This window comes from Schistocerca serialis, chromosome 3, assembly GCF_023864345.2.
Source record: "Schistocerca serialis cubense isolate TAMUIC-IGC-003099 chromosome 3, iqSchSeri2.2, whole genome shotgun sequence".
Lineage (NCBI taxonomy): Eukaryota > Metazoa > Arthropoda > Insecta > Orthoptera > Acrididae > Schistocerca > Schistocerca serialis.
This window is the reverse complement of record NC_064640.1, coordinates 554,169,081-554,185,033: the sequence shown is the minus strand read 5'-3', so window position 1 is coordinate 554,185,033 and position 15,953 is coordinate 554,169,081. Positions and strand designations below refer to the sequence as shown.

The following is a 15,953-nucleotide window of genomic DNA, read 5'->3' as shown; positions in this document are numbered from 1 at the left end:
GAGACAATGGCTGCGGTTACCGTTGACGCTGCATCACAGACAGGAGCGCCTGCGATGATGTACTCAACGAAGAACCTGGGTGCACGAATGGCAAAACGACATTTTTTCGGATGAATCCAGGTTCTGTTTACAGCATCATTATGCTCGCATTCGTGTTTGGCGACATCGCGGTGAACGCACATTGGAAGCGTGTATTCGTCTTCGCCATACTGGCGTATCACCCGGCGTGATGGTATGGGGTGCCATTGGCTACACGTCTCGGCCACCTCTTGTTCGCACTGACGGCTCTTTGAACAGTGGAAGTTACATTTCAGATGTGTTACGACCCGTGGCTCTACCCTTCAATCGATCCCTGCGAAACCCTACATTTCAGCAGCAGGATAATGCACGACCACATGTTGCAGGTCCTGTACGGGCCTTTCTGGATACAGAAAATGTTCGACTGCTGCCCTGACCAGCACATTCTCCAGTTCTCTCACCAATTGAAAACGTCTGGTCAATGGTGGCCGAGCAACTGGCTCGTCACAATACGCCAGTCACTACTATTGATAAACTGTGGTATCGTGTTGAAGCTGCATGGGCAGCTGTACCTGCACACGCCATCCAATCTCTGTTTGACTCAATGCCCAGGCGTATCAAGGCCGTTATTACGGCCAGGGGTCGTTGTTCTTGGTACTGATTTCTCAGGATCTATGCACCCAAATTGCGTGAAAATGTAATCACATGTCAGTTCTAGTATAATATATTTGTCCAATGAATACCCGTTTATCATCTGCATTTCTTCTTGGTGTAGCAATTTTAATGTCCAGTAGTGTAACTTTGCGACCGACAGATGTCAATAGTAGGAGGTGGGATGGCCAACTACAATACATAGTTGTACTTACATAGCATGTCAGGTACTCAGGCGATCGATATAAAGGTCGGTTCACCCTGAACGGAATGAAACTTCAACAAATTCTGTAAGGCACTTCAAATGGCAACATTTACACAGCTGTCAGTGGAACGAAAAAGAACGAAACGCCGACTTAGGAAGGGCATTTTAACGTTGACGTTAATGGTGCGAGAATAGCGTCATCTGCTGTCATCGGAAAGTAACCTCGCTCAGTATGTTACAGTAATGGACTTTGTGTCTTCTTAATCCTTATTTTATCGCCTGTATTGGTTTGGTGACGTGGAAAAATTCCACGAGGACCTAAATCCTGTAAGTGCTGTTCCACGAAGGCAGACAAATACAGGGTGTTTCAAAAATGACCGGTATATTTGAAACGGCAATAAAAACTAAACGAGCAGCGATAGAAATACACCATTTGTTGCGATATGCTTGGGACAACAGTACATTTTCAGGCAGACAAACTTTCGAAATTACAGTAGTTACAATTTTCAACAACAGATGGCGCTGCGGTCTGGGAAACTCTATAGTACGATATTTTCCACATATCCACCATGCGTAGCAATAATATGGCGTAATCTCTGAATGAAATTACCCGAAACCTTCGACAACGTGTCTGGCGGAATGGCTTCACATGCAGATGAGATGTACTGCTTCAGCTGTTCAATTGTTTCTGGATTCTGGCGGTACACCTGGTCTTTCAAGTGTCCCCACAGAAAGAAGTCACAGGGGTTCATGTCTGGCGAATAGGGAGGCCAATCCACGCCGCCTCCTGTATGTTTCGGATAGCCCAAAGCAATCACACGATCATCGAAATATTCATTCAGGAAATTAAAGACGTCGGCCGTGCGATGTGGCCGGGCACCATCTTGCATAAACCACGAGGTGTTCGCAGTGTCGTCTAAGGCAGTTTGTACCGCCACAAATTCACGAAGATTGTCCAGATAGCGTGATGCAGTAATCGTTTCGGATCTGAAAAATGGGCTAATGATTCCTTTGGAAGAAATGGCGGCCCAGACCAGTACTTTTTGAGGATGCAGGGACGATGGGACTGCAACATGGGGCTTTTCGGTTCCCCATATGCGCCAGTTCTGTTTATTGACGAAGCCATCCAGGTAAAAATAAGCTTCGTCAGTAAACCAAATGCTGCCCACATGCATATCGCCGTCATCAAACCTGTGCATTATATCGTTAGCGAATGTCTCTCGTGCAGCAATGGTAGCGGCGCTGAGGGGTTGCCGCGTTTGAATTTTGTATGGATAGAGGTGTAAACTCTGGCGCATGAGACGATACGTGGACGTTGGCGTCATTTGGACCGCAGCTGCAACACGGCGAACGGAAACCCGAGGCCGCTGTTGGATCACCTGCTGCACTAGCTGCGCGTTGCCCTCTGTGGTTGCCGTACGCGGTCGCCCTACCTTTCCAGCACGTTCATCCGTCACGTTCCCGGTCCGTTGAAATTTTTCAAACAGATCCTTTATTGTATCGCTTTTCGGTCCTTTGGTTACATTAAACCTCCGTTGAAAACTTCGTCTTGTTGCAACAACACTGTGTTCTAGGCGGTGGGATTCCAACACCAGAAAAATCCTCTGTTCTAAGGAATAAACCATGTTGTCTACAGCACACCTGCACGTTGTGAACAGCACACGCTCACAGCAGAAAGACGACGTACAGAATGGCGCACCCACAGACTGCGTTGTCTTCTATATCTTTCACATCACTTGCAGCGCCATCTGTTGTTGAAAATTGTAACTACTGTAATTTCGAAAGTTTGTCCGCCTGAAAATGTACTGTTGTCCCAAGCATATTGCAACAAACGGTGTTTTTCTATCGCTGCTCGTTTAGTTTTTATTGCCGTTTCAAATATACCAGTCATTTTTGAAACACCCTGTATGTAAAAGCGAGAAAAGATATAGGAACCGAGCAAATGGAAGCTGGGGCGGGGTGGTACTTACGTGTCTGGGAGCGGCCCTCGCAGTCCACCTCGGGTGGGTACTGGCAGGGGTAGCTGAAGATTGAGGCCTTGGCGTTGAAGAGCAGCCCGTCCGGGCAGAGCTGCTCGCTGGGCACGCCGTCCTCACACTGGATGTATGCGTCGCACTGCCCGCTCTTGGGGTACCGGCCGTTTCTCTCCGGGCACGACAGCCCGCCCTGGCTGCTGCTCGACGTCCGAAACTGGCCCACGGACGCTGAAGTCAGTTAGTTAGTTAGTTAGTTACGTGTTCCGTAGATCATCTGAACAATTCTTTTATCAAAATGATGTGGAATGGATCAGTTTATAGAATATGCATACACGATTAGTATTAACATTAATGAACATATTTTTTAGTCCTACGCATACAACTACACATAAAAACAAGTTTTTTATTTTTTTTATTTTAAAGGCTTACAGATTTTAAACAGAAATTCGTCCATGGATTAGAAGGAGAAATGAGTTTATGTTGGATTTAAAACTTACTTTGCTACCTGTCAGACATTTTTCGTTATTGGGCAAATGATGAAAGATTATTGTCGCTGCATATTGAACATCTTTCCGAGACACTGACAGTTTTAATCATAGGTAATGGAGGTCATTTTTTCCTCTAGAGTTGTAAGTACTGACTTCATTGTTCTTCTCAGATTGTGACTGATTGCTTATAACGAATTTCGTTAGCGAATATATATGTATCTACAGTGATGCTGCCGTTAAAACGGTCAACTCCTTGAAGAGGTAGCTACATGACGATCGCTAGTGAACAAAACATATTAGTCTTACTGCTCGCTTCAGCGCAATCAGTACTTTCTTTCTGAGTGATGAATTATCCCACAAAATTATTCCGTAAGACACTACTGAGTGGAAATATCAAAAATATCTAAGAAAGTTAATCAATTTGTTTCCAAGACTAGCAATTATATGGAGAGCAAGGGTAGCTGAATTTCACTGTTTGAGAAGCTCGGTAATATGATTTTTCCAGTTCAAGTTTTCCTCAAAATGTGTAGGAGCATTCTACCCTATTTACTTATCCCTGTTCATTTGTTAAATGTCCGCCTCCATATGTGAGTGGCCAGTGTTGCGGAATGCCATGCAAAGGGGCCCGGGTTTGATTCCCGGCTGGGTTGGAGATTTTCTCCGCTCAGGGACTGGGTGGTGTGTTGTCTTCGTCATCATCATATCATCCCCATCGACAAGCAAGTCGCCGTAGTGGCGACACATCAAAAGACTTGCGCCAGGCGACAAGTGTACCCGATGGGAGGCCTTAACCACACGACACTTCATTTGCTACATAAATTGTTGGTATAACTATAGTGTGTCTTCTCAAAATTTAGGAAGGGCCCATTTCCAGAGAACCGGAATACTTTTTTAATATGCAAGTGGAAGTACAAAAACCACAATATATGGTATGCTAGCTTTGTAAGCACTGAAATCAAGATGTTGGCTGCTTGATTTGCTTCTGTCAAGCAATTGCAGCACAGGACATGTTATCTTGTCAGCTGACATCATCTCCCTGATTTAGGCACCTCTATAAATTCCCTCCACCTCTCTCTCTCTCTCTCTCTATTTCTGTAATGGTTATTGTAACGAGGTAACAATATAATATATTACAGAGGCAGTGATGGAAATAAAGTTTTCCCCCATAGCAGATACCTGTCACAACTTGCTGGAACAAATCGCAACTTGCCCCAAAGATGTATCAAATTGCCCTGAAAACAAATCAACTTGCCCAAAAAATGTACTATCTTGCCCAAAAAATTTATCTACTTATCCCAAAAAATTTATCTACTTATCCCCAAAAATTTATGTGCTTGTCTCGGAAATGTATCAACTTGTCCCCAAAAAGTATCAGCTAGCCCCATAAATGTAACAAATTCCCCAAAAATGTGTTAGCTTGCCTCAAAAATGCATCAACTTGCCTCAAAAGTATTTTAAAAGGAAGTGCACAATGGCTCCAGAAAATAAAGTGAAGGACTCAGTAGTAAAGTTACCTAGATAAATAGTGATGAACTTACTCTATTGAGCCAGATCCTTGCCGATTGAACCAAAACTGGTTAAGATGATCATGGTGCTGGGGGAAAACACGTTTCAACAGTTCCACCTTTCCAGAGGTTTTGTTGGACAATAATTATTTGATGTATCAAAAAATAGCATTTGCATTCTGATCATGTTGCTATGCGTTCCAGGATATATGGATGAACTGCTTTTTGCATGTTTTATTTGTTTATTCTGCTAATTCTCAGTCCTCTTGAGGCTGTATGTTAAATCTGTAGTAGTTTCCCTGTGTATGTTTGACAACCAGTTTTTATGTATTTAGATGAATTTAATGCGTGGTACAGAGACCAAAGTATGGTTGTGTACAACGTATAATTCATTTAAGTAGTGTCGATAAGTAAGCTGTGTGTATTTTAATAAGTTGTAACTGCAGTTCAGATGTGGAAATATTTAATTTGAATGTCCATAGAGCTTGCAAAGTGTGGTATAACATTCGGACTATCGTCGTCAGCACGTGCTGCTGCTTAACCTAAATATTTTTATCAGTAGTGCCAATATGCAAGCTGTTTGTATTTTGATAAGTAAAACAGACAATTCAGATGCTAAATATCTAATTCGAAGGTCCAATGCGTGTTGTGTTCTCAAAAACATACAATTTTATTTTGAATTTTTTATTTCAAATTCAGGATCCTGCTTACAGATCTATACATCTTTAGAAAGTATGTTGTGCACAAAACTCAGCGACAATTACCAAAATTTGTATTTCTTATTTTTTTTTCTGGTCATAAAGCACGCTTCCTCCCTGTATACGCATTACAGAAAATGCATTGGTATTTTTAAGTTTGTGCAAAAAGTTGTATTCAGCTTCTGGACCATACTTATACATCAGGACATATTTACAAACGATTTTGTTAATAAAACTTTGTGCTGTGCACAAAGTCTCCTCCCCCCCCCCCCCCCCCCCACCACACACACACGCTAGTATGTAGTATGCCTTATGGGAAATGCATTGGCACTGCTAGGGTAAAGTAACTGTTTCGTATGCTTTGGAAAACGATTCGGTGCTTTAATTTTTCCTCTTCTTCGTTTTTTCTTCTTATTTGCTCAAGTTTTTTGCTGTTTGATTTGAAATTAATCCTTTTTGCCTTTGCCGCCCCCAAACTTTTGCCGCCCTAGGCGGCCGCCTAGTCTTGTCTAATGGTAGAAACGGCCGTGGTCGCGACAGTTAATTTAGATAATGATAACTTATTCTATGAAATGCTAATTTATGTAGCCCTTTTAGAAACTTCCGATAGAAAAATCTCACTGAGAGACAGGGAGAAAACACCACAGAGAGTCCATAATTTTGTTGAGGAATGCCGTATCCAGTTGAAGCCAGTCATTGATGATTACATGAGGCATAGCTACTAAATTGCGGGAACACTGATCGTATTGTTTCATCCGCTGTTCCAGATAATCACAGATATTTTATATGGGTTTAAGACTGGGTGATTTAGTGGGCCAGTTGAAGTACTATAGAGTGCGTGAGTGTTCGTCAAACAAGTAACGTATGCTCGCAGCCCTGTGACCACGGCTGTTGCTATCTTGGAAGAAAGGAATGTCCATAGCGTACTCGTCATGAACCTACAGAGAGCGAGTCAGTAGGAAAGGTACTTCCTTTGAGGGGTGATATTATTGTTGATTCTGAACAAAAAACTTCAAATGAACATCTGCCCTTTTCTTAACTGTGTTCGACATACAGCTATTTGAAAATCACGGGCGTCACTTGCATGTTGTGGTTCGTGAAGAGGGTTTATCAAACTGAATGAAGAGTGATTGATTTGGCTGCCCGTTTTTCTTGTTCCCCAAATAACTGGCGATATTAAATCTCACCTGTGATCCTTCAGCTGTCCCGACCGCGACCGACGTCAGGCTTCATCACGCCTTGCTGGGTTTCAGTGATTAGGCCAATTGATAAAGAAAGAGACAACAGGGGGAATCCACAGACCAAGAAAATAAACAGACAGATCTGGTATGATGTTGCATATATTGAGTCAAGGCAACCCGTTAAATGAGAGGCAGCCTATTACACGTGAATAACAGTTACTGCCGCCAACAAAACAAAATTAAGAACTGGCAAGATTCGTCCTGCTGCAGGTCAAGACAAAGTAATAATCAAATAGTACAAATTACGGACATAATATTGAATGGTCAAACCACTGCATTAAGAGAGAGTGCGCTGCAAGATAGCTGAAATTCTGTCATAAGAACTGACGAGACCAGCCCAGACAGGGGCGGTTGAGATAGCTTTTCCGGAAACATGATGCGATTCCCGCAGCGCCACCGGCGAAGAAGAACTGAAATTCGAGCTAAATGCTACTTTTAGCCTTCTAGTAATACGCCATATTGTTGCAATGCTGTATTAATAATGTCAGGCGTCAGGAAATTATAATCTCTTCACGAGCCGGGACTCATGTTGTTAGGCGAGCCAACAGAGATCCACAGTTGTCGGGGAAAATTAATATGATATGATTTTAAATCTGCAGTTAATCAACTCTACTTGTAAACTACACTACTGGCCATTAAAATTGCTACACCACGAAGATGACGTGCTACAGACGCGAAATTTAACCAACAGGAAGAGGATGCTGTGATATGCAAATGATTAGCTTTACAGAGCATTCACACACGGTTGGCGCCCGTAGCGACACCTACAACGTGCTGACATGAGGAAACTTTCCAACCGATTTCTCATACACAAGCAGCAGTTGACCGGCTTTGCCAGGTGAAACGTTGTTGTGATGCCTCGTGTAAGGAGGAGAAATGCGTACCATCACGTTTCCGACTTTGATAAAGGTCGGACTGTAGCCTATCGCGATTGCGGTTTATTGTATAGCGACATTGCTGCTCACGTTGATCGAGATCCAATGACTGTTAGCAGAATATGGAATCGGTGGGTTGACGACGGTAATACGGAACGCCGTGCTGGATCCCAACGGCCTCGTATCACTAGCAGTCGAGATGACAGACATGTTATCCGCATAGCTGTAACGGATCCTGCAGCCACGTCTCGATCCCTGAGTCAACAGATGGGGACGTTTGCATGACAACAACCATCTACACGAACAGTTCAACCACGTTTGCAGCAGCATGGACTATCAGCTCGGAGACAATGGCTGCGGTTAAAATGGTTCAAATGGCTCTGAGCACTATGGGACTTAACATCTGTGGTCATCAGTCCCCTAGAACTTAGAACTACTTAAACCTAACTAACCTAAGGACATCACACACATCCATGCCCGAGGCAGGATTCGAACCTGCGACTGTAGCAGTTGTGCGGTTCCGGACTGAGCGCCTAGAACCGCTAGACTACCGCGGCCGGCGGCTGCGGTTACCCTTGACGCTGCATCACAGACAGGAGCGCCTGCGATGGTGTACTCAACGAGGAACCTAGGTGCACGAATGGCAAAACGTCTTTTTTTCGTATGAATTCAGGTTCTGTTTACAGCATCCGTGTTTGGCGACATCGCGGTGAACGCACATTGGAAGCATGTATTCGTCATCGCCATACTGGCGTTTCACCGGCGTGATGGTTTGGGGTGCCATTGGTTACACGTCTCGGTCACCTGTTGTTCGCACTGACGGCTCTTTGAACAGTGGAAGTTACATTTCAGATGTGTTACGACCCGTGGCTCTACCCTTCATTCGATCGCTGCGAAACTCTACCTTTCAGCAGGATAATGCACGACCGCATGTTGCAGGTCCTGTACGGGCATTTCTGGATACAGAAAATGTTCGGTTGCAGTCCTGGCCAGCACATTCTCCAGATCTCTCACCAATTGGAAACGTCTGGTCAATGGTGGCCGAGCAACTGGCTCCTCACACTATGCCAGTCACTACTCTTGATGAACTGTGGTATCGTGTTGAAGCTGCATGGGCAGCTGTACCTGTACAGGCCATCCAAGCTCTGTTTGACTCAATGCCCAGGCGTATCATGGCTGTTATTACGCCCAGAGGTGGTTGTTCTGGGCACTGATTTCTCAGTATCTATGCACCCAAATTGCGTGAAAATGTAATCACATGTCAGTTCTAGTATAATATATTTGTCCAATGAATACCTGTATATCATCTGCATTTCTTCTTGGTGTAGCAATTTTAATGGCCAGTAGTGTACTTGCCTGATCAGGCCGTGATTTATGTCAATCGACTCGTAAACTAAAAACGAAGCTAAATCTCTTATCAGAGATATTGATTGGATTTTACTAGGTCACTCTTCCTTTGTCAGAGGGCTACACTAGCTGCTACATTGCTCTCAGCGTTTCGTAGCTGGGTAACACAACACATCGGTGCTGCAATGTGCTTCTTCACCAGCACTCACATGTGAATGCAGCCAAAGCGACGTTAGGCTACGAAGTGTTGTCTTTAGTGATTATAGATTATTTTTGTAAAACAACACGTTTTTCCCCCCACATACACATTGACTTAGTGAGTCTGCTGCTTCCAGGAGTAAGGTTCCGATATATCTTCACGGCAATTGACTCGTACACCAGTTGAGCTGATGCTACTCCAATTACGGACATTTCGAAGGAAACAGCAGTCAGGACGTTCCTTACTACACGGAACTTCTCGCTCGTATTTTAGATGCATGTGCTCAAGTATGGTTCTTAGCGTACGAATGGGCTCAGATCGGCAACACAGCAGCTGTCTACATGAGCTACAAAATGCATTGCAGTTGACGTTGAACTTTTTGAACATCTTTTGTGGGGAAATCTACACATTTAAGCAAAACTTTACATCACAATTTTTCACTTACTATCATCTGCATTTGTCCTGTTCCCCGTCATTTTCATGAGTTTTCGCGGAAACTGTTAATAACAGGACATACCAGAATGAGATTTCCACTCTGAAGAGGAGTGTGCGCTGAATTGAAACTTCTGGCAGATTAAAACTGTGTGCGGACCGAGACTAGAACTCGGGAGATTTGTCTTTCGCTGGCGAGTGTTACGCCAACTGAGCTACCCAAGCACGGCTCACGACCATTACTCACATCTTTACTTCCGCCAGTATCTGGTCTCCTACCTTCGCAACTTCACAGAAGCTCTGCTGTGAACCTTGCAGAACTAGCACTTCAGGAGTGCTGACTTGCTCAATTTGTGAAACTCTTTCTCTTGAATAAATAATCCAAATTTTTCTGAAATTGTAAGCATTTGTTTCCCCTATATATACATCACATCTACCGATTTCCTTCCCGTCCTGATAATTCCTTCGTTGTGCGTCTTTTTTTATTGTCTTAGAGTGTGTGTTAAGTTCACCCCTTTAAATACCACACGGTCACTTTGGAGTGGTGGGGATGGAGCAGAACCGATCCGTGACGATCATCTGACCCTCCATCGCTGACGTAAATCATGGCTGTGAAATGGTGTTTATATGTTAGTCGGTTGTATGGAATCTATGGATGGCGGTTATCGCTGAAACAACCGGTTTTCGGTTATATCGGATTTTTCACACGCCAGTTTAACCTGACTCTTAAAACCGCTCAAAATAATCGGTTTCTGGAGTAATCGATTTTCGGTTTTTTATTCCTATTATTTCCTGTAAGAAACGTAAAAATCGAACAAATACTGAAAAATTTTGGCTCACTTAGTTTCAAGATACATAGCGTCAAAATATTAAATTAAAATGGCAAGTAAAAAACAAGAACTTAGGCCGTCCACCATTTGCTACTTTTCTAGAAAAGTGACAAGTTTGTAAATAATAGATTTCAGCTATCAGTCGTCCTTTTTAAATTTCACAATGTTCAATGAACTGTTGATGAAGCGCGACCAACAGGCATTACATGCACTGCTCAAAAATGATAGTGCATTGAGAATGGCTAGTTTCTGGCTGAAATCTGGATCTGCCAATAAACATTTAAAAAGGACTACTGATAGCTGAAATCTATTATTTACAAGTCAATATAACAGTCGCTGAGTGCAACAGCCTTCTGAATGGAAGGTAACCTGAAAGTGACAAGTGTTTGAAAACTACAAAAAATCACCAGTACCCTCCTATTGATTCTGATTTTTTGAAACTTTGCTCAAAAATCACGTTGTAAGCAGAGATCATACCACTATTTGGACATTACGAATAGTCAGTGCTATAGTGTGAAAACTGAGGTATTTTTCGTGTTCATTTGTCCGTTTTCAAGGGCTATAAGCAGATAGAAGCACAGAGAGCATATCAGCTACTTTCTATTTTTATTATATACTATGAATGAATTCAAATAACCCACGGGATTGCAGCCGGGTGACGTCGTCGAAAATCGACGATGTTTCGACAGGAGCACATCCTGCTATTTTCAAGGCAGAATTGCATCATGTAAGCGCTATGCAGGTAAATTTAAAACCTCGGGTTTCAGGAAAACCCATTCCCGTAAGTTATTTGAAGAGTGTATACGCCGGGAGGAACTAAGGTCACACGTGTGAATTGTTGTTAAGTTTCTAATTTATTGCCGCGCGGAGTGGTCGCGCGATTTAAGGCGTCATGTCACGGACTGCGCGGCCCCTCCCGGCGGAAGTTCGAGTCCTCTATCGGGAATAGGTGTGTGTGTTGTTCTTAGCAAAAGTTAGTTTAAGTGGTGTGTAAGTCTAGGGACCGCTGACCTAAGCAGTTTGGTCCCTTAGAAATTCACACATATTTGAACATTTTTTAATTTAATGCTGTTGCCAATATTTTCTTCCTCTTCTATTATTTCATAGAAATGGCAGACTCTTTGATCTATCAAGGCAAATGAAGCATTGTACTTCATTGTTACGACACTTCGTAAAAATATTTCCGGACTAGGGTTGGTGTCATTCTGCAGTAAACGACATGTGCGGCAACGACAGCGAGTAACTACCGTATAGACGCAGTGGGGAAAGCCTTTCACACTACACGTACACACGTGCCGTAAACCACGACACACGGCAACAGGGACGCGATTGTCTTAGCAAATTCTGAACCAGTTCTTATGCTTTGTGGTTGTTACTCGTTTATATCGGCACTGTTATTAAAATAGCACTGATCGTTTCTGTAATAACGGAATATTTCAAACCAAAGCAAATTTTATGAACAAAAATTGTTCCTGTTTTATTTGAAAACGAAAAACTTTAGCATTGCTGCTATGGCTAATTGATACTTCGTTTTTTTTTACTCGGTTATTAGCAAAAAATAAAACCCACATGTTATAACCGAGACCAAACAAATACCGAAAAATACCGGTTATTCAGAACTAAAATACCGGATCGGTTTTAACCGTCGGTTTTTCCCATGCCTTTACAATCAGCGCAGTAAGATGTGAAGACGTGACTGAATGGAAGAACGGAACTATCGTATTTGCACGTGCCCATGATCGCACCGTGAATTAAGGTCTCCGATTTGTTGGTGTATGAATACGGGCTGTCAAATGTGTCTACAAGGAGAGCCATGTAACGAGACGTAAAGATCTCTGGCGCTTATGGATGTAGTTATTCGGCTTGGCATTGATTGCTAGTTTTGGTGAATGTACTCCTGAGGGATATCGTGCCACATTCTGTCAAATTAGCACGATAGATCTTCAAAATCTCGAACTAGTTGGAGGATCCTGCCCATAATGCTCCGAACGGTCTCAAATGGGGAGAGATCTGACGACCTTGCTGGCCAATGTAGGGTTTGGCAAGGACGAAGATAAGCAGTAGAAACTCTCGCTGATTTGCGGGCGGGCATTATATTGCTGAAATGTAAGCCCAGTGCCACGAAGGGCAACAAAACGTAGAATATTGTCGACGTACCGCTGTACTGTAAGGGTGCCGCAGCTAACAACCAAAGAAGTCCTGCTATGCAAAGAAACGGCACCCCAGACCATTACTCCTGGTAGGCGAGAGTCAGGTTATATCACACCGCTGTCCAGGACGTTTCCAGATACGTCTTCTCAAAAATTCCTAAGGGATCAAACTGCTGAGGTCATCGGTCTCTAGGCTTACAAACTACTTAAACTAACTTATGCTAAGAACAACACACACAACCCATGCCCGAGGGAGGACCCGAACTTCCAGCGGGAGGGGCCGCGCAATCCGTGACATAGCGCCTCAAACCGCACGGCCACTCCGCGCGGCGATACGTCTTCTCTGGTCATCGGGGCTCAGTTCGAAGCGGGACGCATCACTGAAGACAGTTCCACTCCCGTCAATGAGATTCAAGACCGAAGACGTAACACCTGGTATGTTGATATTTGTTATTTTATAGCGACAGTGTCTGCTGTAAATATGGAAGTTATGTTGGTAAGAAAAATTGGTGTCTATGGTTTAAATTCGGGCAAAGTATTGCTTCTTTTTAAAAATTTCGAGAGAAGTTGGATACATTCCATTTCTTGATAATGCTAAGTCCGAATATCTTCCAGTTTCAATCTAAGCTGCTATAACATACTTTTACTACGTATGTGTGCATTTATGAATTGTTACGCCATTAAAAGCTGTCGATGTGCAAGACGTTTATACATGTTTGTACTAGTACTTGCATTACAGAAATGTAGTTGTTGCAATATTTCGAAGAACTAGTGTTCCCATTCTTGTAATTATTAGAAGGAACGTTTAAGCTAAAATGTTTCTTCGGGTTGTGAAAGGCAAGGCTTCCGTGAACAAAACGTTTGTAGAAATAGAACTCATCGCTTCGACGCATATTCATAGATATTAGAATAAACATCAGTCTAGTTTTAAGTGTATCTTGTTTGAACAGTTGTGATCATAAAAACAGCCATAGTCTGACTGATCGGACTACAGCCCTATATAAAGTTCAAAGAGTTTGTTCTGAGCCACTTCATCAACTCGCGAAGTACGACTGGTTGTTTTCTACGGAAATACATTCAAACTACTTAGGAGACATAATACGAAGTTTAGACAAATTGTCCAGTCGATACGTTCCATTTCTAAATAAAATGATGGAAATTTTTTGGAGATTTGTGGTAAGGTCTTATGGGACCAAACTGCTGAGGTCATCGGTCCCTAAGCGAGCGCATAACTTTATCTAACTTAAACCAACTTACGCTGAGGACAACGCACACACCCCTGCACGAGGGAGGACTCGAACCTCCGACGGGGGCAGCCGCCAGGACCGTGACAAGACGCCTAAGACCGCGCGGCTACCCCGAGTGGCTAAAATGATGGAAATTCAGAACTATCTAGATTTACATTTAAGTTCAAGAGCAAAAAGTGTTCTCTGATGATATTGTTGTGCGACTGATAGCAGTTGTATTTTGTGAACTCGATGTGGATGTGAGAAAGTTAGGTACTTACGCCGAGAAACAGAAAATGAGGCTAATTGCGATGACAGTGCTTTAACACAGACGTATTATGTTCCCGATTGAAATCTTCTAAATCTTTCATTAGGTATTAAAAAGTGCTCTTATGCATAAAAAAAAGTGATTCATGCTTTCTCAAAGTATTTTCGTCATATGAACGATAATTTTACAGAAACAGATCTTTACGACTGGAAGTTAATTGTAAGTCTACAGAAGCGAAATCATTTGAAACTGCCAAAGGGATTTAACTGCACCAAAATTATGTAATCGCTCAAAGCCACAGAAGTTTGAATTGTGATGGAAAAAAGGCCATAAAAACACTCCTTCCTTACGCAAAGTTCACATGCGGCAGTAGCAAGAAGAACAGCCTCATGCTTTAGTGTTGTGGAACACCGTAAAAGCGAGATAGCGATTTTCTAGAAATGTTATTCAGCATTTGAGTATTTTACGACCTCGAAATTTCTTGAGCAAGAATACAGGAAAATGTCACGGTCGTAGGCTCTGCAAGTGAAACAGCAATAAATTCACACCAGAAAGCCGCGGTCGCTTCTTCGTGTGTTTTACTGGACTGGTTGGTGGTTGACACAAAAATTTACACAAGTCGCTTTCTTTCCTGCGGTGCCGCAGGCAATAAAGTCGGCTAAGGGAATCCATCGCGGGCACCTATTAAGGGCTACTGCGCGCCGTAACTCGAGTCGTTTACACGGTTTATCCCGCGCAGCAGACTGGGCCATAAACAGCTCACAGTCCATACGCCAGCAGCCGTAAATGTCACCCCACTGTGTCGGCCACAGGTAGAGATTCTCCTCTGCAGAAATGGCCGAAAGTCGCCGCATCAGCGTTGCTCTGCCGCAGGAGAACACGTGGAAGGGTTCTTTTTTTGCCTCTGATGATGATGATAATGATGATCAGTATTACTTCAGTCCGAAGACTGGTTTGACAAACCTTTCCGTGCTAGTCTATCCTGTGCAAGTGTCTTCATCTCTGCATAACTACTGTGACGTACATCGTGCTAGAACTGCTACTGCATTCGAGTCTTGGTATCCCCTACAATTTTTACACCCCACACTTCCTTCCATTGCCAGATTGATGATCCCTTGATGCTTCAGGATGTGTCCTGTCGGCGGATACCTTCCTTTAGTTAGGTTTTACCATAAATTTCTTTTTCTCGCAATTCGCAGAAGTACCTTTCCATTAGTAATCTACCTGCCCATCTAATTTTCAACATTCTTCTGTAGCACTTTCGAAAGCTTCTATTCGCATCTTGTTTAAACTGTTTGTCGTTCACGTTCCACTTGCCTATAAGGTTATACAACACATAAATACACTATGTGATCAAAAGTATACGGACGCCTCAAAAAACATACGTTTTTCATATTAGGTGCATTGTGCTGCCACCTACTGCCAGGTACTCCATATCAGAGACCTCAGTAGTCATTGGACATCGTGAGAGACCAGAATGGGGCGCTCCGCGGAACTCACGAACTTCGAACGTGGTCAGGTGATTGGGTGTCACTAGTGCCATATGTCTGTACGCGGGATTTCCACACTTCTAAACATCCCTAGGTCCACTGTTTCCGATGTGACAGTGAAGTGGAAAAGTGAAGGGACACGTACAGCAGAAAACCGTACAGACCGACCTCGCCTGTTGACTGACAGAGACCACCGACAGTTGAAGAGAGTCGTAATGTGTAATAGGCAGACATCTATGCAGACCATCACACAGGAATTCCAAACTGCATCAGGATACACTGCAAGTACTATGACAGTTAGGCGGGAGGTGAGAAAACTTGGATTTCATGGTCGAGCGGCTGTTCATAAGCCAC

At 43.2% G+C, this 15,953-nt stretch overlaps 2 protein-coding genes across 2 annotated transcripts in view; one reads left to right on the top strand and one right to left on the bottom strand.

Annotated features, from left to right (window-relative positions):
* LOC126470448 (zinc finger protein 84-like) overlaps positions 1-15,953 on the top strand; it is a 306,629-nt gene that overhangs the window by 116,600 nt on the left and 174,076 nt on the right. The window lies entirely within an intron of this gene.
* The window catches only part of LOC126470449 (protein obstructor-E-like), a 95,228-nt gene that overhangs the window by 23,673 nt on the left and 55,602 nt on the right, over positions 1-15,953 (bottom strand). Inside the window, exon 2 of the mRNA XM_050098290.1 lies at positions 2,845-3,078. Within this exon, the coding sequence (XP_049954247.1) occupies positions 2,845-3,078 (234 nt within the window). The remainder of the gene's footprint in view (positions 1-2,844; positions 3,079-15,953) is intronic.